This window comes from Procambarus clarkii, chromosome 22 (assembly GCF_040958095.1).
Source record: "Procambarus clarkii isolate CNS0578487 chromosome 22, FALCON_Pclarkii_2.0, whole genome shotgun sequence".
Lineage (NCBI taxonomy): Eukaryota > Metazoa > Arthropoda > Malacostraca > Decapoda > Cambaridae > Procambarus > Procambarus clarkii.
In genome coordinates this window covers 23,387,230-23,409,683 of record NC_091171.1, presented here as the reverse complement: position 1 = coordinate 23,409,683, position 22,454 = coordinate 23,387,230, and the positions used below count along the sequence as shown (strand labels likewise).

The window sequence follows — 22,454 nt, the reverse complement described above, 5'->3', positions numbered from 1 at the left end:
CATCAAGACTCTAGATAATATTTAGTTTACGATGCTCTTTCACAGTTACAGTTATTTAGTAATGTTAAATGCACGCACACACACACACACACACACACACACACACACACACACACACACACACACACACACACACACACACACACACACACACACACACACACACACACACACACACACACACACACACCTAACAGGTTCCTGTGCCACATCAAAATCACAAGTTGACATTGAATGTGTTTTAACAATGAAACAAATAAGAACGAAAATGATAAATATTCAGACACAAGGAGAAGAGGTGAGGAGAGGCATAATGTATGAGGGAAGCCACACCGTGCAACACTACACGTGTGTGTGAGTCACAACACACCATTCACTTATGGTGAGAGGAGAACTGCTTGACTCTGTACACATGCGGCTCAGGCTTGGGTACAAATATTACTGTGGAATATGGTACAGGTATTAATGCTAATGGCCCCAAGTGTAAACTATGTGGTATGTTAAGGTCTCACACCCTCATTTTCTTGATAGTCCGTTGATTAATGTATATAGAAACACTGCGATAAGGACTGTTCCTCAACAAATAGCCTGGATGTGTCACAACGGAAAGGTTGATGATATTCTGGAGAGATATAAAAATTTTGCACCAAGAGTGTAACTTTTTGTTGAACTGTCTGAATATCTATTGCAAATTGTCTATGTACCTAGTCATAAAAGTATTTGTGTGTACGTCTGGTAACATTACTGCATGTGTACAGGAAGAAAATGTACATGTTTTTCATTATTTACTCAGAATATTCGGTAATATGCTTATTGTTTGTGATGTGTGTCTATAATATACAAGGGAAGGGAGTACCACCTCTGGCTGGAAGAAGGGGGACCCATAGCCTCGGAGGAAACCACACAAAACGCATTGAAGGGAATGTAGGTCCCCTCCAATACAGTTTCTGTGTGCTTTTCTCCTACCACCCCCTTCCCCCCTTTTTTTTTCCTTTATTGTGTATTTAAAGGTTACAAAACATACAAGACAAATGCCTAAAGGTTATGGATCTCTTGAAGCTCCTCCGCTTCTGGACAGGAACCGAGGACGCAGCAAGCATTTCCCCTCTGGATCGCCACACTGAGACGCTGAAAGAAAAAACTGGAAGCCCTTGGGTCTCTGGTGACGTCAATGAGCTTGGAACCCAATTATATATATATATATATATATATATATATATATATATATATATATATATATATATATATATATATATATATATATATATATATATATATATATATATATATATATATATATATATATATATTGTGTGTGGTGCGGTGGAACTTTGTACTGAACGGGGTGAAAATAGCTTAAGCTACCTCATCAATTTGAATTTTACCCCAATATTAATAACTGTCCACACGTATTGACACGAACTCAAATACAAATATAAACTGGGACAAAAAATTGGTTGTAATTAAATAGTGAGACGTGGATAAAATTACAAAATGTATGTTGTGGGGAAATATAATGTTTGATAACGTTTGTGAGTAATTCTATACAGTTTCATAATTTAAATTTATTTTATTATATATTTAGTAATGTGGAGTTGGTGCGGTGGAGCTGGTACGGTGGAGCTGGTGCTGTGGAGCTGGTGGGGTGGAGCTGGTGCTGTGGAGCTGGTGGGGTGGAGCTGGTGCTGTGGAGCTGGTGGGGTGGAGTTGGTGCTGTGGAGCTGGTGGGGTGGAGCTGGTGGGGTGGAGCTGGTGCTGTGGAGCTGGTGGGGTGGAGCTGGTGCTGTGGAGCTGGTGCTGTGGAGCTGGTGGGGTGGAGCTGGTACGGTGGAGCTGGTGCTGTGGAGCTGGTGGGGTGGAGCTGGTGCTGTGGAGCTGGTGGGGTGGAGCTGGTGCTGTGGAGCTGGTGGGGTGGAGCTGGTGCTGTGGAGCTGGTGCGGTGGAGCTGATATGGTGGAACTGGTGCTGTGGAGTTGGTGCTGTGGAGTTGGTGCTGTGGAGTTGATGCTGTGGAGCTGGAGCTGTGGAGTTGGTGCTGTGGAGCTGGTGCTGTGGAGCTGGTGCTGTGGAGCTGGTACTGTGGAGTTGATGCTGTGGAGTTGATGCTGTGGAGCTGGTGCTGTGGAGTTGGTGCTGTGGAGTTGATGCTGTGGAGCTGGTGCTGCGGAGCTGGTGCTGTGGAGCTGGTGCTGTGGAGCTGGTGCTGTGGAGCTGGTGCTGTGGAGCTGGTGCTGTGGAGCTGGTGCTGCGGAGCTGGTGCTGTGGAGCTGGTGCTGTGGAGCTGGTGCTGTGGAGCTGGTGCTGTGGAGCTGGTGCTGTGGAGCTGGTGCTGTGGAGCTGGTGCTGTGGAGCTGGTGCTGCGGAGCTGGTGCTGTGGAGCTGGTGCTGCGGAGCTGGTGCTGTGGAGCTGGTGCTGTGGAGCTGGTGCTGTGGAGCTGGTACGGTGGAGCCGGTGCTGTGGAGCTGGTGCTGTGGAGCTGGTGCTGTGGAGCTGGTGCTGTGGAGCTGGTACGGTGGAGCCGGTGCTGTGGAGCCGGTGCTGTGGAGCTGGTGCTGTGGAGCTGGTGCTGTGGAGCTGGTGCTGTGGAGCCGGTGCTGTGGAGATGGTGCTGTGGAGATGGTGCTGTGGAGATGGTGCTGTGGAGCTGGTGCTGTGGAGCTGGTGCTGTGGAGATGGTGCTGTGGAGATGGTGCGGTGGAGCTGGTGGGGTGGAGATGGTGCTGTGGAGATGGTGCTGTGGAGATGGTGCTGTGGAGATGGTGCTGTGGAGATGGTGCTGTGGAGATGGTGCTGTGGAGCTGGTGCTGTGGAGATGGTGCTGTGGAGATGGTGCTGTGGAGCTGGTGCTGTGGAGCTGGTACGGTGGAGCCGGTGCTGTGGAGCTGGTGCGGTGGAGCTGGTGCTGTGGAGCTGGTGCTGTGGAGCTGGTACGGTGGAGCCGGTGCTGTGGAGCTGGTGCGGTGGAGCTGGTGCTGTGGAGCTGGTGCTGTGGAGCTGGTGCTGTGGAGCTGGTACGGTCGAGCCGGTGCTGTGGAGCTGGTGCTGTGGAGCTGGTGCTGTGGAGCTGGTGCGGTGGAGCTGGTACGGTGGAGCCGGTGCTGTGGAGCTGGTGCTGTGGAGCTGGTGCTGCGGAGATGGTGCTGTGGAGCTGGTGCTGTGGAGATGGTGCTGTGGAGCTGGTGCTGTGGAGATGGTACGGTGGAGCTGGTGCTGTGGAGATGGTGCTGTGGAGATGGTGCTGTGGAGCTGGTGCTGTGGAGATGGTACGGTGGAGCTGGTGCTGTGGAGATGGTGCTGTGGAGATGGTGCTGTGGAGCTGGTGCTGTGGAGATGGTACGGTGGAGCTGGTGCGGTGGAGAAGGTGCTATGGAACAATGGCCAGTGGAGGTGAAAATAAAAAATAATTATTTTTTATGAATTATTTTATGAATTTATTCTAGGTGGATCTACTAGCAGTTGACAGTCAAGATGACTTTCATCATCTTCCTCTCCCATTGTTGATTTGTTTGTCTTTGTTTACAGCAGAGCGTCTTGAGGAAGGTGTGGTGCGGGATGTTAGAAAGTAGGAGTCGAGGACGCACTCAAGGGCGACTCTGAATCAGAAGGAGATTTAGTTTACCTCAGAAGGAATTATCAGGGGGAAAGCGCCAATCCATTATGATTATATAGCATTTGGAAGGGAAAAGGAATTGGGATGGGACAGGGAGAAGGAATGGTGACCAACCACCTGGACGGTCGGGGGATTGAACGCTGACCTGCATGAAACGAGACCATCGCTCTACTGTCCAGTCCAAGCGGTTGGACTTACCTCAGAAGGAGAAATAGGTTTTTATCAACAGAAAACTTGGCCGTCAAGAATCGCCTGAAAGAGCCAGCTTAATAGAGCCTCTCTCTCGATATAATACGTCCCCCCCCCCATCCTCCCACTCAGGGACACTTGTATACTGTCCTTGTGTCAATGGTGGTTTGATCAATCATATATGTTTTATAACATTTAGAGTGATAAATACTTATAATGATAAAGAGCTTTCAAGGACTTTTATGATATAAAGATTTCAAGGTCTATTTCCTTATCTGGCAGACACATTGGCTATATTTTCATGTGCTTATATTATGGATTGTGGTGTCCTATATGAAAAGACTAGCAGTTAGTTGAAAGAAAAATGATTTTGCTTCTCTTTGCATATATAATTCTTAGGCATATCTTAGACGTAGTTCGTATTCCACTGAGGCAGTGCAGACAAACTGTGAATTCCTCCAATGAATCACCATAATTTATACAACGAATAAAGACACGAAATGGTAGTTTGATAAAACAAAAAATCTACAGCGAATTAGTGTTATATAATCTGATAATTTATTGCCGGTGTAACGGAAGTGTTTCCGGTACGACAACTGTGGCAGCGGTGCAGGCAGCAGAGCAGAGGGTGCCGGCCGGGCCGAGGGCCAGACCGCGCGTGGCCGGCATCGACACCGGGTCTCAGCGCTTCTCGCCCCCTCTTCTCCTCCACCGTTGTTTACCTTAATGATGTGCTCATAACGACACGATATATATGCATGTTGAGATCAAGTTGGATTTTACAGACATGTTTATATGGAAAGACATTTAAGTTTTCTATGGGATAAAACAATTTTAGCAGTGTGACATTGTTTCTTTTGTGTGTGTGTAAATGTGATTCGGAAAGAATTCGCCAATTTATTCCATGCTCTTTGAAGACACGACAGACGTAAGTAAAACTCTTTACTATGTAGGTTGTAGTTCAAGTGTTGTCTTCTGCCATAACGTCGATTCCGATTGTCAACTATTGCAACTGAGCTATATATAAACTGAACAACAATTAATTGTCTGAAAGGTAAACAATCAATTGACATTGGGATCGCATTTTTTAACGGCTGTAATGCACGAAAGATGTGTAAGATTCCTCTCTTTAAATCTAATTTAATTGTTCTCGTATATTGTGTGGCGTAGTCAATATTTACGTTGTGAGGGGATAACAGCACAATAAATGAAGACTTTGACACTTGAAATTGTTTGTTAATGGTTGGTTTTTAAAAGCGGGCAGGAACAAAGGGTTGCTAGGCTTTCGCGTGACGCAAGACATGACACAACACGTGACATGACGAAACACGTGACGCGAGACTATAAAGCAACACGTGATGCGAGATTATAAAGCTACACGTGACGCGAGACATGACGCAACACGTGACGCGAGACATGACGCAATACGTGACTCGATACATGACGCAACACGTGGCGCGAGACATGACGCAATACGTGACTCGATACATGACGCAACACGTGACGCGAGACATGACGCAACACGTGACATGACGCAACACGTGACTATAAAGCAACACGTGACGCGAGACATGACGCAACACGTGACATGACACAACACGTGACGCGTGACATGACGCAACACGTGACGCAACACGTGATATGACGCAACACGTTACATGACGTCACATATGTATGCTTCACCAGTGTACCATCATGACGGTACACTGGTGTGTCAACAGTGGTACAAAAAGCGAGGAGTCGGCGGAAGGTGAGACTAAGAGAAGCTCGGACATACATAAACACGTAAAGAATTCCCCCAAATATCTTCGAGTGCAGCTTAGCTTAACATCCTACAAGGAAATATGTAAAACACGATCATTTGTCTTAATAACGAATGCAATTTGTATTTCTTACTCGCTGCAGTGTTGCCGAGAAGCCTTAGTCAACTTTGCAGTAGCCAATTCACACATTCATTCACACTAGGTGCCATTTTTTGTTGTTTTGAAGCCATTTCTTGCCCACCCAACTGTGTATGTCTGGCATGCTTCACTCTGGCAGCATCCGCGGAAGGTAAGTACTCACAAACCAATACTTTTACACTTCGCTGCTTCAGCTAATGCTGGGGATAAGGAGCTAATGATCTTGTTTGTCATGTCACTCCAGAGTCTTAAGTTTTTGTACTGTGTCACTTCCCGGGGGTTGCTATATCGTCTCCCGGGGGGGGGGGGGGGGGTGCTGTGCCGCCTCTCGGGGTGGGGGGGGGGGATGGGTTGCTGCGTCGCCTCCCGGGGAGGGGGGGGGGGGTTGCTGTGCCGGCGTCTGGGGTTGTTGTGTCTGTCGGTTGTTTACGACACACAACTCAGCATGAAAATGACTTCTGTAGAAGACATTGAAAAACGACAAGCTGATATTAATACAGTTTTCGCCTGTGGAGCAGAAAATATTATAATATTTAACAGTAATAAATTCCAGGTACTCAGGTACGGTAAAAATGAGGACCTTAAACATAATGCAGAGTACAAAACAATCAAATTTACCCATAGTAGGAAAGCAACTTGTACAAAATTTGGGAATAATGATGTCTGACGACTTAACGTTTAGGGAGCATAACCAAGCAAATATTGCGTCAGCCAGAAAAATGATAGGATGGATTACGAGAACTTTCAAATCCAGGGATCCCATCACAATGGTTGTACTCTTTAAGTCACTTGTGCTGTCCCGTCTTGAGTACTGTTCATTTCTCACTTCCTCCTTCAAAGCAGGAGAGATTCCTAAAATAGAGGGAATACAGAGAACATATACGGCATACGTAGACACGATAAAGCACCTAAATTATTGGGATCGTCTCAAAACTCTTCAAATGTACTCACTACAAATGAGACGAGAGACATATCAAATAATATATACATGGAATTAAGGCACTGGAGGGCCAGGGTCTAAATTTGCACAGTAAATTATTTTTCTTGTCAGGCTCTTGCAGTTGTCTATAATTGCAAGTTATTAAAGTCTACACTGTAATAGTCATTCATTTTCTGACTTCTTTCGGAATGCAACACAAAGTTTCTGGCCTCTTAAACTCATTCCCATCCTAGATTTTATTGTATATAAGAAAACATTCCTTCGAATGTTGCAATATTTGTTGGTCTTACTCAGCCACTCGTGAATACTTTCCGGTGACGCGGAACGATTTTTTGTATCAAATTGGGACACTTGAACAAGGATATAGACTAATGATTATTTACCACTGACCAGTTTTTACTTGTACAATAACTAACAATGCTAACTAGCATATATGTATTTTCGACTGTGTTCCATAGACATGGTTATAGTGCCCTCTAAAGACATGGTTCTACTTATGGTATTCAACTACAGTATGCGATTAAGCGCTGTTTGTGAAGACAATCTTCAATTCCAACCAGCATATGTATATATTTTAGTCTCCATTACAGTGACATATATTACATAATAGTTGCAAAACATAGTAACTCTTGGGTATAGGTATGTATAACACACGAGACGTTTTATACTTACTATATATAAGCTGTGTGTAATTACCTAAGTGTAGTTACAGGATGAGAGCTACGCTCGTGGTGTCCCGTCTTCCCAGTACTCTTTGTCATATAACGCTTTGAAACGCCTGACGTGTATTCTCAATTAGTTGTGCTTGCGAGGGTTGAGCTATGGCTCTTTGGTCTCGCCTCTCAACTGTCAATCAACTGGTGTACAGATTCTTGAGCCTACTTGGCTCTACCATATCTACATTTGAAACTGTGTATGGAGGCAGCCTCCATCACATCACTGCTTAATGCATTCCATTTGTTAGCTACTCTGAGACTGAACATATTCTTTCTAACGTCTCTGTGGCTCATTTGGGTACTAAGTTTCCACCTGTCTCCTTGTTCGTGTTCCACCCGTGCTAAATAGTTTGTCTTTGTCCACCTTGTCAATTCCCCTCAAAATTTGTAGCAACTGTGTTTGTCTGGGTCTGTGTTTGTGTCTGTCAGAGAGAGAGAGAGAGAGAGAGAGAGAGAGAGAAAGAGAGAGAGAGAGAGAGAGAGAGAGAGAGAGAGAGAGAGAGAGAGAGAGAGAGAGAGAGAGAGAGAGAAAGAGAGAGAGAGAGAGAGAGGTAATAATGTTTGTCACTTTGGACTTTTATCCAAACATATGGCTTTAATTATTTCTGAAGTATACATTATTTGGTCGACAGGACCAAATACTGTAGTGATGGACACCAGAAAGTTCACTTTTGTATTACAGAATTTGGCCAAATGTGAAAAAAATCCTGCAACATATAGAACCATATAGAGCCTAGCCTCTACTAGCAATCCTAGACCTAATACAGGCTATGTTAAGCCTAATAAAGTACATATGTGCTACACTAGGCCTAGAAATGTTTAAGTTTGGTTTTTAACATTTAATTTTTTCCTAACTATAAAATTGAACGTATAAAAAATGAGCTTTTAGTGATACGAACATCACTACTTGTTGGTACTTTCGACCAAATAGTCACTCTAAGTACCGTACTATCATACCTGGGAGGATGGGCTGGTTATACCCTGCTGCCAGAGTATGCTCTAGGGTATATCGTGAACCCGTGGAGGCTATAAATATTTTTGTCTTTATTTAGCGAAACAAATAAAAGTGTACTAAACATTTTTGATAATCACTATGTAATTAAATTTTTAATATATAATGCTAAAGCACCCATAAATGTTTTAACATATAATGCTAAAGCACCTAAACGTTTCAATATAGAGTTAAAACACGTAAGTGTTTGAATATATGAAAATATAGAATTAAAATTATATTCTTCAGATTTTTTATTGTGTGCTTAATTACATATTTTTTCACGCTTTAAGTGTATGTATTTTTCATCACTTTGCTAGCATTATGAGTGAAGTTTTTATCACTTAGATACTGTATATTATGAGTGCGGTCATACCTTAGCTAGTGATATGAGGATTGTTATCCCGTCATTAGTATTACGAGTGCTATCCTACCGTAGCTTGCATTATGAGTGCTATCCTACCGTAGCTAGTATTATGAGTGCTATCCTACCGTAGCTAGCATTATGAGTGCTATCCTACCGTAGCTAGTATTATGAGTGCTATCCTACCGTAGCTAGCATTATGAGTGCTATCCTACCGTAGCTAGTATTATGAGTGCTATCCTTCCGTAGCTAGTATTATGAGTGCTATCGTACTGTGGGAAAATTGCCAGGATTGCTATATGAGGAGAACTACTTGGGACTTGTACTGTACTAAATTAAAAATTACTGTATGCAAATTAATACAACTAAAGTCCCTAGCTAGGATTGTAAAGCCTAGCTCCTCTGGTCCTAATGACAGACTGTGGGCTGTAAGGGGGAAGGTGGGGACCCTAAGGGTGAATGGTGAAGTTGATTGGAGATCTACTATCCACCTGCAGACAATTCAACACATCAGCTTGTATGGATAATACAAGGATAAGATTAAATAACTCACTTCTATAACTGAACACTGGTTCTGTTTAAATCAAGGATCTTAACCTGTACACAGTCCAGCCTAGCACCATAACTATAACAGCCAATATTCATATATTAATAAACACAACAATTTGTATTATAGAGGTATGATATGTATAAATATTTAATCAAAGGACCATAAATGTGGTCCAAGTGCACTTGAATCTAGGTACAAAAATTTATGTTCAATATAATAAATTTATATGATAAATTAAAGATAACTAAGTAATTGTTAACCTAATGTATATTATCAATTAATATATTAATTTTATATGAAGAGTTTCAATTAAGCTTGACTTTCAATGACTGAGGTTGAATAATTAATGAGTGTCCAGATAAATTTAAAAGATTCAATGGCTAAAAGATTAATAAAAACTTACTGAAATATGGGGCGTTGCCCCACTCTGTAATGACAGACTTATTGGATAGATTAAGGTTAAACAAGCATGCAATTGGCCAATCAACACACTACAATACCACTCAATATACTTATGTTTATCCAATCTGAGCGCCGTCTGACAAATGGCCAGACTGTATAATTTCTCTTGGAGATAAGAGGCACAGTATTTTTGACAATAAAATAACAGCTTTGCTATTGAATGTCCTTAATAGCTTTGTTAATTAATTATGTCCTTAGTTGCATTTGTAGTAGAATAAGATAAAGTGTGGTGAAAGCGGGATCTGTTATGAGCCACTCTTCACTCGTATTTAGATAAAGTACTAGGAATTTTTTCCTTTTAGATATTGTCCAGGTATTCCCCCAGTTGTTGTGAGTAATCGCTGGTGATAATGATAAGTTAGTGTGGTGTCCTTTACTGAAAATGTTCGCAAGGCACTGCGTCACGTGTTCACTCTGTAAATATACGTTCTGTCCCCGGGGCGCCCCTTAGGTCGCTTCATCTCCCGAATTGGCTTCGCCCTTCTCCCTAGAAAGGGTAGCCTTTATAGTATATTTATTGATTATACTGTCTAGACATATGATTGAGATAAGATATGATTATAATATAATTAGATATAAGATTTATAGATTATTTGTAGTACTGGATAGTACTATTAATTCTTACTAAGGATTTGATTTAATCCTTACCGGAAATCGATTGATTGTTCCAATATTATTTTAATTAAGATATTCTTCTTGAAGTTTCTAGATCCTTGAGAAATCATGCACAAAGTCATGTAGGCACCTTGGGCCTTATGGTGTATGTGATCACAGTGGCATTGTCATGTAGGATCCAGATGTAGGATATAGTGAATCTGTAGTGATTCTGATATGATTCTGATACGATTTTTGATATGATATAGAAATAATGCATTTCTTAGATAATAATGTTGATATATTGGGTAAAATTTCCTACACATACCGTAGATAGTTTTATGAATGCCATCTTACCATAGCTAGTATTATGAGCGTTATCATACCATAGCTAATATTATGAGTGCTATCGTACCATAGCTAGTATTATGAATGCTATCTTACCGTAGCTAGTATTATAAGTGCTCTTGTACCGTAGCAAGTATTATGTGTGCTCTTGTACTGTAGATAGTATTATGAGTGTTATCTTATTGTAGCTAGTATTATGAGTGTTATTGTATTGTAGTTAGTATTATGAGTGTTATCGTACCATACCTAGTATTATGAGTGTAATCGTACCATAGCTAGTATTATGATTGTAATCGTACCATAGCTAGTATTATGAGTGTAATCGTACCATAGCTAGTATTATGAGTGCCATCGTATCTGGGCTAATATTTTGAGTATTGGGGAGAAATTGTTGTGTGAGAAATGAGAAGGAAAATATTTATAGGAGAAGAGTTACATTGCAAGTTCAATTTCCTATTAAATTATTTTTAACCTGGACAGGAAGCAGTTTAACTCAAGAAGAAACAGCGCACGTTAAGGATCAGTTGCAGGAAATACGCTTGCAGTAGTTCAGTTTTGTGCTCGTTTGGGCTATAACGCTGGGAACTAAGCCCGTCCTCGCATACAGAGATCCAAGCTCGTTAATCCACCGGCCAAACCCCCCATTTATGAATGAAAAGCGGTTTACAAACGACTTACAACTGATGACGTCTGAACACTTCCGGAACAAGTGCTTCACTCATGTCCTCTGTTCAAACCACAATTCTATAAATGCTTCACCCACGTCGAATACAAATAATCGCCAACAGAACCTAAACACCTAATCTAACCTAACCTTACCTAACCTAACCTAACCTAACCTAGCTTATGCCTTAGGTTAGGTGTTTATTCATAGAGGATTATACATAGAATTTTTCTGTATGATAATATTAATTTATATATGAGAACAAACCAAAATTTTTATACACAGCATATTACAATTGATGAATGCGTCTGGGGAGGACGGCCGCTGCTTTAACCAGCCTAGTGTGATGACGGGTTGTAGCCCGTCCGCCAAACAAAGGCCCAAAGTCCATTCCATGCACCCGCCAAACCCCCTGTTTATGAATGAAAAATGGTTTACACACGACTCACAACTGATGACGTTCGAACACTTCCGGAACAAGTGCTTCATTGACGAATTTTGTTCGAACCACAACGCTGTAAATGCTTCACCCACGTACTACAAATACAAAAAAATCATCAACAGAACCTAAACACCTAACCTAACCAATACATAACAAATATGTACAATATGGTAATATAAAATAATAATAATTTTTATTTGAGAAAATTCCTATTTTGAATGTACAGCATGTTAAAATTGATAAATGCGTCTAAGGGGTCGACCGCTGGATGGAATGAACTTGGTCTGAGGATGGGTTGTGGGTTGGAAATTAGGCAAGATTTGTAGATCATCTTTCGACCATGGCTTCAGCGACCCAGATGGTAAATAGGGTCCCGGTCGAATATCCCGTCCTCTGTGTGGCTCATGGGGGTATTACGTCCGGGTATATTATGCCCATCAGCCTTGCATGTGTTTTTGTTGTGGTTTGTCAGGCCACCTAGCTGCTGCCTACTCGGCGGCTGTCTTCCCCCAAGTGAATCTCTTTCGTGAGGAAGATTTGTTCAAGATTTCCCGACGTTGGCTGTGGAGGAGGACCCGGTGGATGCAATTGTGGACGTGCCCTTGGTTGATGTGACGCTGTGTCGGACGTGCCTGCTCCTGGTGGGACTTGTGTTCCGGTGGTTGTGCCATTCTCGGTTGGGTGTACTGCTGCTGGTGGCATTCCTGGTGCTGCTGCAGATCTCCCGGGTGCTCCCTCTCTGTCTCCAGCTTCTTCGTCTTCTGTGCCAGATCATCTGCCTTGTCCTGTGGATTCTGTCTCTGTCGCCGCTGCTTGTCCCAGCTGTGCTGGGGAGGTGATATGGAGGTGGAGCCTCTTGCTGTGTCGGGACCGGTCCGCCCTGTCGTCGTGGCTGCTGACGTCTTGCGCCGTGCGAAAGTTCACCCCTCCTGCGCTTCCCGTGCTTCAGGTTCTGACGATGTGCACCCGGGTTCCAAGCGCTCGCGGCGTTTCACTCCTGACTGGACCGATGTGGGTGAGTTTGATATTTGTGAGTCTGTGGGTGTCGATGGGGTGGTACTTGTGAGTCTGTGGGTGTCGATGGGGTGGTACTTGTGAGTCTGTGGGTGTCGATGGGGTGGTACCAGGGACGGTGGTGTCGCCTATGACAGTGGTGGAGGGGGTTCATGTGCCAGCTGCTGCCACCGGTGACAATGTCTCTCCGATACCCCTCTGTTTTTTCTGCGGGGGGTTCCCCGCAGTGGACAGTGGTTCCTCCTGTGATGGGTGGCATGCTGCAACCCATCCCCCGAATTTACAGTCCGTTATAATACTAAGTGTAATAAGTACATTTCCTGACTGTCATACATAGTACATAATTGCACTTGTGAGGCTATTACATTTACCTCCCCATTTAATTCTCCTCATTTTCTGTTAAGACACTCAGAATTTTAGGATGAAGTTTTAAAGTTCAGTTGCTATACACAAGTTATAAATATCAGGAATTTCTTTTTCAGTTTTATTAAACGATAAAGATTTTATACAAAATTTGAAAATATCCTGAGTTTATATATTATTTAAATATTTTAGTTTTGTTTTATTTGCTTTATAAAACTGTAATATATCAATAAAGCTATAGGTTAAGTAGTAATTGTAATTAAGAAGCAATAAAATGCTTATCTTCAAAAACTAAGAAGGTTAGGTTAGGTCGTGGTTTTCTATTCTTCTTTTCAGGTAAACTCAAATATTCACAATATATTTGACAGTACGATTTAATACTAAGTGTAAATAAATACAATTCCTGACTGTCATACATAGTACATAATTGCACTTATGGGGTTGTTACATTTATCTCCCCATTTTTGGAGGACGGGCTGCAAGGAGAGTGATGTGGGCCGTGGCCTTGTGGTGGTTCTCAGGAAGGATGTTCACCGGACACCGGATTCTGTGCCGGTGTCCGACCCTGTGGCTGTTGTTCCGGATGTGGGCCCCTGTGGTGGTGGTGCCCCCCTGACGTGCCTCCTGTGGTGCAGCCCGCTGCGGACCTGTCAGGCGAGGTTGACCAGGATGGCCGGCCTGTTGCTGAAGATGTTTTCGACGAAATACGTACTAGCGGTGTATGTATCCTTACAGGTATAAGGGTTGTTGACATTTCAACACCCGCCCTTACAGTGGGAGTTGGTGTTGACAATCCCTCTGTGCCCGTCTATTATTTGGGTACCTCTCCCTCTAACATATTCCTCTGTTCCCGTCGCCGCTTCTCTCTCTAAGGCTCAACGCAACGAGCACTTTTGAAACTCTTATTATTTTCCACATCCACGTGTCTCCCAACATCTATACTGGTGCAGTCGAACCCTTCATGCAAACTGCATCTACTATCAAGAAGAAGAAATAGGGTCCTTCAGGGGCAGGTATACTGCGATAGAGTAATTCTACAAATCCCGTTTTTCTGTTCATGGCCAAGTGGTCAACCTGTCGTCTTACAGAAAATGCCGCTTTTCGCTCGTATGCTTTACCTAAGGCCAAAAAATGATCGTACTAGAAAATGGAAACGGCTGGTGAAGGTGACGTACTGTCCCGTTTTCTGTTTTGGGTCCTCTGGTGAAATTGAAAATGGAAATTGAAATAAGTTTATTGAGGTAAAATACACACAAAGGGATGAGGTAGCTCAAGCTATTCTCACCCCGTTCAGTACATCGTGTTAATACATACATATACACACATCACAAACAAAGGGTCCTCTGGTAGGTTAGGAAAGAACACCATTAGATTGACCATTTTCTTGACATTGGGAAACCTTAGGAGGACTTGCTCGAAGTATGGAGCACTGATATTGTGAAGCAGCCTGTTCTCATCATTTGACAAGCCTCAAATTTGAAGTGCCATTTTCTATCCAAAAGAGTATGAACAGAGGAATTCCACCTGAGCTAGTGAGGGTACTACTTACTGCTAGATGAACAGATGCATTAGGTGATAGGAAATGCGCCCAACCATTTCTGTCCCGCCCGGGAATCGAACTCGGAATTCTCGAGTGAGTCGAGAACCTTAACTCTAATCTTTTTTATCACGTGTCCATGAGTCACAGAGCTGGAGCCTGACCTCTCAATACGTCACATTTTTAACGGAATTGATCAATCCACTAAAAATGCGACATTATTAGTAACAAACAAAACAAAAATGATAACTTAATTTTTTAATTTTTAAAAATTTTGCCCCGAGGAGCGAGTTTATTGGGCAGCGCCACTCATCCTGTGAGTGGACACACCGCCATAGTGACAGTATTGGGCAGCGCTACTCATCCTGTGAGTGGACACACCGCCATAGTGACAGTATTGGGCAGCGCTACTCATCCTGTGAGTGGACACACCGCCATAGTGACAGTATTGGGCAGCGCTACTCATCCTGTGAGTGGACACACCGCCATAGTGACAGTATTGGGCAGCGCTACTCATCCTGTGAGTGGACACACCGCCATAGTGACAGTATTGGGCAGCGCTACTCATCCTGTGAGTGGACACACCGCCATAGTGACAGTATTGGGCAGCGCTACTCATCCTGTGAGTGGACACACCGCCATAGTGACAGTATTGGGCAGCGCTACTCATCCTGTGAGTGGACACACCGCCATAGTGACAGTATTGGGCAGCGCCACTCATCCTGTGAGTGGACACACCGCCATAGTGACAGTATTGGGCAGCGCTACTCATCCTGTGAGTGGACACACCGCCATAGTGACAGTATTGGGCAGCTCCACTCATCCTGTGAGTGGACACACCGCCATAGTGACAGTATTGGGCAGCGCTACTCATCCTGTGAGTGGACACACCGCCATAGTGACAGTATTGGGCAGCGCCACTCATCCTGTGAGTGGACACACCGCCATAGTGACAGTATTGGGCAGCGCTACTCATCCTGTGAGTGGACACACCGCCATAGTGACAGTATTGGGCAGCGCTACTCATCCTGTGAGTGGACACACCGCCATAGTGACAGTATTGGGCAGCGCTACTCATCCTGTGAGTGGACACACCCCCATAGTGACAGTATTGGGCAGCGCTACTCATCCTGTGAGTGGACACACCGCCATAGTGACAGTATTGGGCAGCGCTACTCATCCTGTGAGTGGACACACCGCCATAGTGACAGTATTGGGCAGCGCCACTCATCCTGTGAGTGGACACACCGCCATAGTGACAGTATTGGGCAGCGCTACTCATCCTGTGAGTGGACACACCGCCATAGTGACAGTATTGGGCAGCGCCACTCATCCTGTGAGTGGACACACCGCCATAGTGACAGTATTGGGCAGCGCTACTCATCCTGTGAGTGGACACACCGCCATAGTGACAGTATTGGGCAGCGCCACTCATCCTGTGAGTGGACACACCGCCATAGTGACAGTATTGGGCAGCGCTACTCATCCTGTGAGTGGACACACCGCCATAGTGACAGTATTGGGCAGCGCTACTCATCCTGTGAGTGGACACACCGCCATAGTGACAGTATTGGGTAGCGCTACTCATCCTGTGAGTGGACACACCGCCATAGTGACAGTATTGGGCAGCGCCACTCATCCTGTGAGTGGACACACCGCCATAGTGACAGTATTGGGTAGCGCTACTCATCCTGTGAGTGGACACACCGCCATAGTGACAGTATTGGGCAGCGTCACTCATCCTGTGAGTGGACACACCGCCATAGTGACAGTATTGGGCAGCGCTACTCATCCTGTGAGTGGACACACCGCCATAGTGACAGTATTGGGCAGCGTCACTCATCCTGTGAGTGGACACACCGCCATAGTGACAGTATTGGGCAGCGCCACTCATCCTGTGAGTGGACACACCGCCATAGTGACAGTATTGGGCAGCGCTACTCATCCTGTGAGTGGACACACCGCCATAGTGACAGTATTGGGCAGCGTCACTCATCCTGTGAGTGGACACACCGCCATAGTGACAGTATTGGGCAGCGCTACTCATCCTGTGAGTGGACACACCGCCATAGTGACAGTATTGGACAGCGCTACTCATCCTGTGAGTGGACACACCGCCATAGTGACAGTATTGGGCAGCGCTACTCATCCTGTGAGTGGACACACCGCCATAGTGACAGTATTGGGCAGCGCTACTCATCCTGTGAGTGGACACACCCCCATAGTGACAGTATTGGGCAGCGGCACTCATCCTGTGAGTGGACACACCGCCATAGTGACAGTATTGGGCAGCGTCACTCATCCTGTGAGTGGACACACCGCCATAGTGACAGTATTGGGCAGCGTCACTCATCCTGTGAGTGGACACACCGCCATAGTGACAGTATTGGGCAGCGTCACTCATCCTGTGAGTGGACACACCGCCATAGTGACAGTATTGGGCAGCGTCACTCATCCTGTGAGTGGACACACCGCCATAGTGACAGTATTGGGCAGCGCTACTCATCCTGTGAGTGGACACACTGCCATAGTGACAGTATTGGGCAGCGCTACTCATCCTGTGAGTGGACACACCCCCATAGTGACAGTATTGGGCAGCGGCACTCATCCTGTGAGTGGACACACCGCCATAGTGACAGTATTGGGCAGCGCTACTCATCCTGTGAATGGACACACCCCCATAGTGACAGTATTGGGCAGCGGCACTCATCCTGTGAGTGGACACACCCCCATAGTGACAGTATTGGGCAGCGCCACTCATCCTGTGAGTGGACACACCGCCATAGTGACAGTATTGGGCAGCGCTACTCATCCTGTGAGTGGACACACCCCCATAGTGACAGTATTGGGCAGCGCCACTCATCCTGTGAGTGGACACACCGCCATAGTGACAGTATTGGGCAGCGCCACTCATCCTGTGAGTGGACACACCCCCATAGTGACAGTATTAGGCAGCGCCACTCATCCTGTGAGTGGACACACCGCCATAGTGACAGTATTGGGCAGCGCCACTCATTCCTGTGAGTGAACACACCGCCATAGTGACAGTATTGGGCAGCGCTACTCATCCTGTGAGTGGACACACCCCCATAGTGACAGTATTGGGCAGCGCCACTCATCCTGTGAGTGGACACACCGCCATAGTGACAGTATTGGGCAGCGCCACTCATCCTGTGAGTGGACACACCGCCATAGTGACAGTATTGGGCAGCGCCACTCATCCTGTGAGTGGACACACCCCCATAGTGACAGTATTGGGCAGCGCCACTCATCCTGTGAGTGGACACACCGCCATAGTGACAGTATTGGGCAGCGCCACTCATCTTGTGAGTGAACACACCGCCATAGCAGCATGTACAACACTCCCCAATAGGAAGAAAACTCGCTGGGTTGTTCATACTGTCACTTGAACCCAGACACAGCTGGGACTTGCTGAACTGTCTCAAGTGAACAGCTTCTAAAACAAGAAGATTAACATCTGTCATCCCTTAAAATCTTACGTTATCCTGTGGGTGCAAAATGGGGGAATCTTTTAAGAACAGTATCAAAATTTGACAAATAGTGTTTTCTTAACTCAAACAATGTGGGGTTTATTATTTTACACATATTTCTAATATCTCTCAGGTGTTCACATTCTCTCAGGTAGTGGTCAAGGCGGTGTTCGTCACTCTCACCACAGCTTCTGCAACTCCGCTGCTCAACTGTTGTTTCCATTCCGAATCTCCATGGATATTTGTATCCAAGACGGATTCATGCTATTACTGATTCTCTCCCGCGGCCACCACCTCTTCGTCCATAATAATTGGGATTGCCAGCTAGTTAGTTAGTTTAGTTCATTTATTATGCACCCCATACCCATCTTGTGGGCGGTAGTGGAAAGGGTTACAGAGGCACATAATGGGCTCAGGGACTGAACCCCACAATTCATTTAGCTAAGCAAATTACAATCTTGATGAGCTAGTTACAAAATTCAGTATAAGTCGTCACATCAACAATGGGTTCGAGATCGACCACAGCCAGCTGCAACCATATTGTACAATTGTACAGATTCACTGATTTGTGCTTCTATCCTCCTTTCCTCAGTTACCTTGTCAGGGCGATGTTACCTGACAATACCTCTAATTTGTAGCAGAGTCTTGTGTATGAAGTATTCAATATGGTCTCCTTCAGCGCCATCAGCACATCTACTCGTTCATTTCCACATATTCCAACATGGGAGGGGATCCACAGAAACTTGACGACTCTTCCCTGGTTGGTTAGTACCCTCACAGCTCTCTTTATTTCAGCGACTATCGCAAGATTTTCGGCCCGATTTTTACTTAGGTTTCGTAGCGCTGCTTTTGAATCAGTGCAGATCACTGTGCCATTAGTGTTTCGTTTAAGGAATCTTAACGCCATAATAATAGAAGTTAGCTCCGCTTGCGTTGAAGAGGCATAGTTCTCAATACTCGCTTTTCTTCATTTCTGCATTGAAAGGCATTATTCCTAATTATAGTGTATGCTGCACCAGCCCTGCCATTGACAGGATTAGATGACCCATCAGTGTAGATTTGATCTAGTTTATCTCCGGCTTCTTTATAAATTTTCCCGCGATACTTGGTATCATGGTGGATTTTTTCGTTGCCATTTCATTGATGATTATCCTGCACGACTCTTCCCTGGTTGGTTAATACCCTTACTCTCTTAATTTCAGCGACTATCGCAAGATTTTCGGCCCGATTTTTACTTAGGTTTTGTAGCGTTGCTCCTCCCTGGGAGGTAACCTCTCTACAGGCTCACGGGCTGGCTCAAGCAGGTGAAGTTTTTCGAGGTAGCAGACTGCTCTGTGATGCCATTTTTTGCTTCTCCTGATTCCTGCTGAAAGTAGCACAGAACTCAGTTTTTTCTTGGCAATATCATTGTAATAGGGATATCTGGGTATCCTAATTGCAAGCTTAGCATTCAGTTCCTTAATTCTGCCTTTAACACTGGGGAGGGACAGCTCCTCTCGTAGATTAGACGATTTGGCAGTTCTTGGAACTCCAAGAATGATCGTCATGGCTTCATTTCGTTTGCTTTCGAGCCTTTTCATATCGCTCTGGGAGTAGGTGCATAAAACTGGTGCGGCGTAATTTGTCGTTTTCTGCGTATTGTCCTCTTAAAATGTTTGGAGGGTTGCTTGGGTTGGTAAGTTTCTGGTCAGGCAAAACAGTTGCATTTATAACGGAGTGGCAAGTAGAGAGGGCGCGATGAACTGGGGGGGGGGGGGGGGGGTTGAAGGTAGCCGGATTCTAAATTAAAAAAAAAAATCTATTTTTATATCTGCCAATTATGTAGCCCCCTGGTGGGTTCTGTTCTGTGTTCTCCTCGATAGGAATGTTGTGCTTTGTCATTGTTGCTGTATTTATGTTCTTTTTGCTTTTCCCGTTTCTTTCTGTTTCGATATATTTTGTTCTCTTGTATTTTTCTCTTTATTTACATTTGTTTCTTTCTATGTCTTTACTAATTTATTTCGTTCATTTAGTTCTTTCGTTCCTCTTAATTGATTAAATTGAATATCTGGAAAATGCCTTATCGCATTGGCCTGATACTTAGGTTATTAGAGGTGAATGGTCAAAATACATATAATGGCCCTAAAAAGTAATCAACCCCCCCTCCCCGCCACCCTTTAAACAAATGTCAGCCAAAACCCCCTCCCCCTTCCCCCCCCCGCGCACTCTTAACCAAAAAAATTGTCATCTAGAAGCCAGGTCAATTTTACGATTGATCTAAACTGGTGGGTTAAGTGGTCCGTAGATTGACAACCGGGCGATGAAGAGTCCCATTTGAATATATATACATGTTGTTGTATCAGATGTTGTGTAATGCAGTAACCATTTGGCCAGGGAGAACTGTTTCGTGTGGGCTTTTACGCTCTTTGCAGTCATCTGGGGCTCTAGGAGACTTGAACCGCGGATCCCCACGTGTGTGATCCCGAAACTCTATCTCCTCCGAGCTAGAGGAGAGCTCTCCTCATTTTTAATACTAGCGGCGTCGCATTTTTGACGTTTACTATAACTGTCGTACTAGAAAATGGTAGCGGTTTGCGAAATTGACGTAATGTCCCGTTTTCTGTTTGAGGATCCTCTGGTAGGTTAGGATAAGGGCACTTTAGTACGATAGTTTCTTGACGTTGGGAACGCTGGCGAGAACGAGTTGGGCAGGGAATGCTAGCATATCCGTCAGAACTAGCTGCTGCTGTGCGTAGCGGAGCCGGGAAGGCTGTAGTATACACTGTAATGTATAGTATACACTGCAATGTATAGTATACACTCTAATATAGCGCTAGTATAATACAATCCTTCCAACCCGCTGCTTGGAAAGCGCTCTCGCGGTAAACTAGGTTTCCTTCCCTCCACGAGTGGAAAAGATTTAGACTTCAACGACGTTAATTTTCCTATTATACTGTAAACGAGTTTATTAAAATATCCAATAAGATGAAAGTTCGGTTTAATATCTAATTATTATTTCCGACAGCGAGGTGGTAAACAAATTATGTCCCCCCCTGATGTTTAGTTAATTATAATATTGGTCAGCAACAGCGAACACGCGCACGGCATCGTACGTCTGGTAGACAAGTTGCCTCCACTCATTGTTTACACAATTAGAGAGAGAGACGCCTGTATCAACGTGCCTCTTGGCTGAGCATATCTGTGTAGACCTTCAGTTGTGGACTTTACCGCAGCGCACCGGTGTTGTCAAGTGGTAATTATTGTGTTGTGTTGAGTGATGTGTGTGTGTGTGTGTGTGTGTGTGTGTGTGGGTGTGTGTGTACTCTCCTATTTGTGCTTGCGGGGGCTGAGTTCTGGCTCTTTGGTCCCGCCTCCCAACTGTCAATCAACTGCTGTACAGGTTCCTGAGCCTACTGGGCTGTGTGTGTGTGTGTGTGTGTGTGTGTGTGTGTGTGTGTGTGTGTGTGTGTGTGTGTGTGTGTGTGTGTGTGTGTGTATGTGTGTATGTGTGTGCCTGCACGTGTGCTTGCGAGCGTGAGCGTGTACGTGTGCATGTGTACATGATTTATAATGTTTGTGTTTACTTCTGCTTCTCGTATCAAGCGTTAATATACCAGAACAATATAATGTGGTTGGCAATACACAGTGTAAAGGTCCTTAATATGAAGCATGTACACAGGCCACGTGTACTGACCGCGTGTGTTAGGTAAACAAATGACATTGAACAATGTGTATATAGCTATTATGGGCACAGAGGCAGTTATTCATTCGGCTTATACATTATAGTTATATATAGTAGCTTCAGCCCTGACCAAAGAGCCGAAGCTCAACCTCCGCTAGCACAACTAGGTGAGTACATGCCGATGATTTGCACTGAGTTTTGTAGTAAATAATTAGTATTTTGTCATGTACGGTAATTAATGAACCAGTGAGAGGTGACTGAGAAGGAGAGAGAGAGAGAGAGAGAGAGAGAGAGAGAGAGAGAGAGAGAGAGAGAGAGAGAGAGAGAGAGAGAGAGAGAGAGAGAATGTTGTTGTTGTTATAGATTAAGCTACTAGGAACAAAATGTTCCAAATAGCACGGGCTATGTTGAGCCCGTAGTGGACTTACCTGGCACAGGAGCGGTGCTGTAACAGTGTATGTCAGAGAGGGAGCAGCCTTGGAGGGTTTATATAGCACCTCAGCAAATGGTATTGAAGACCATACCTCCAAAACCTCTCACGTTATCTCACCAGTGTCAGTATTAACCATGCCCGGGCCAGCTACCGGTGTACCACTTGCTTGTCAGTAGTGCTTGG

At 44.7% G+C, this 22,454-nt stretch overlaps 2 protein-coding genes across 3 annotated transcripts in view; one reads left to right on the top strand and one right to left on the bottom strand.

The window, feature by feature from the left end:
* Nucleotides 1-1,573: 1,573 nt before the first annotated feature.
* On the bottom strand, nucleotides 1,574-18,862 carry LOC123760730 (uncharacterized). The gene is made up of 2 exons (XM_069329112.1): nucleotides 18,774-18,862; nucleotides 1,574-3,365 (listed from the first exon to the last, which is right to left on the bottom strand). The coding sequence occupies exons 1-2, from the start codon at nucleotides 18,860-18,862 to the stop codon at nucleotides 1,574-1,576; spliced, it is 1,881 nt and encodes a 626-aa protein (XP_069185213.1).
* Nucleotides 4,439-22,454, top strand: part of LOC123757937 (monocarboxylate transporter 9) — a 589,339-nt gene continuing 571,323 nt past the window's right edge. For both annotated transcript variants that reach the window (XM_045741953.2, XM_045741907.2), the window contains exon 1: nucleotides 4,439-4,728. The gene's annotated coding sequence lies outside the window, so the exon portion shown is untranslated. The remainder of the gene's footprint in view (nucleotides 4,729-22,454) is intronic.

What these genes read in the sequence shown, in the direction of transcription:
- LOC123760730 (XM_069329112.1), bottom strand. Translation starts at nt 18,862, where the DNA reads ATGGCGCTGAAGGAGACCATATTGAATACTTCATACACAAGACTCTGC. An exon ending in GGTAACATCGCCCTGACAAG is followed by an intron (nt 3,366 to 18,773) that starts GTAACTGAGGAA and finishes ATTGTTCCATAG; the next exon opens with CACCTTCTCCACCGCACCAG.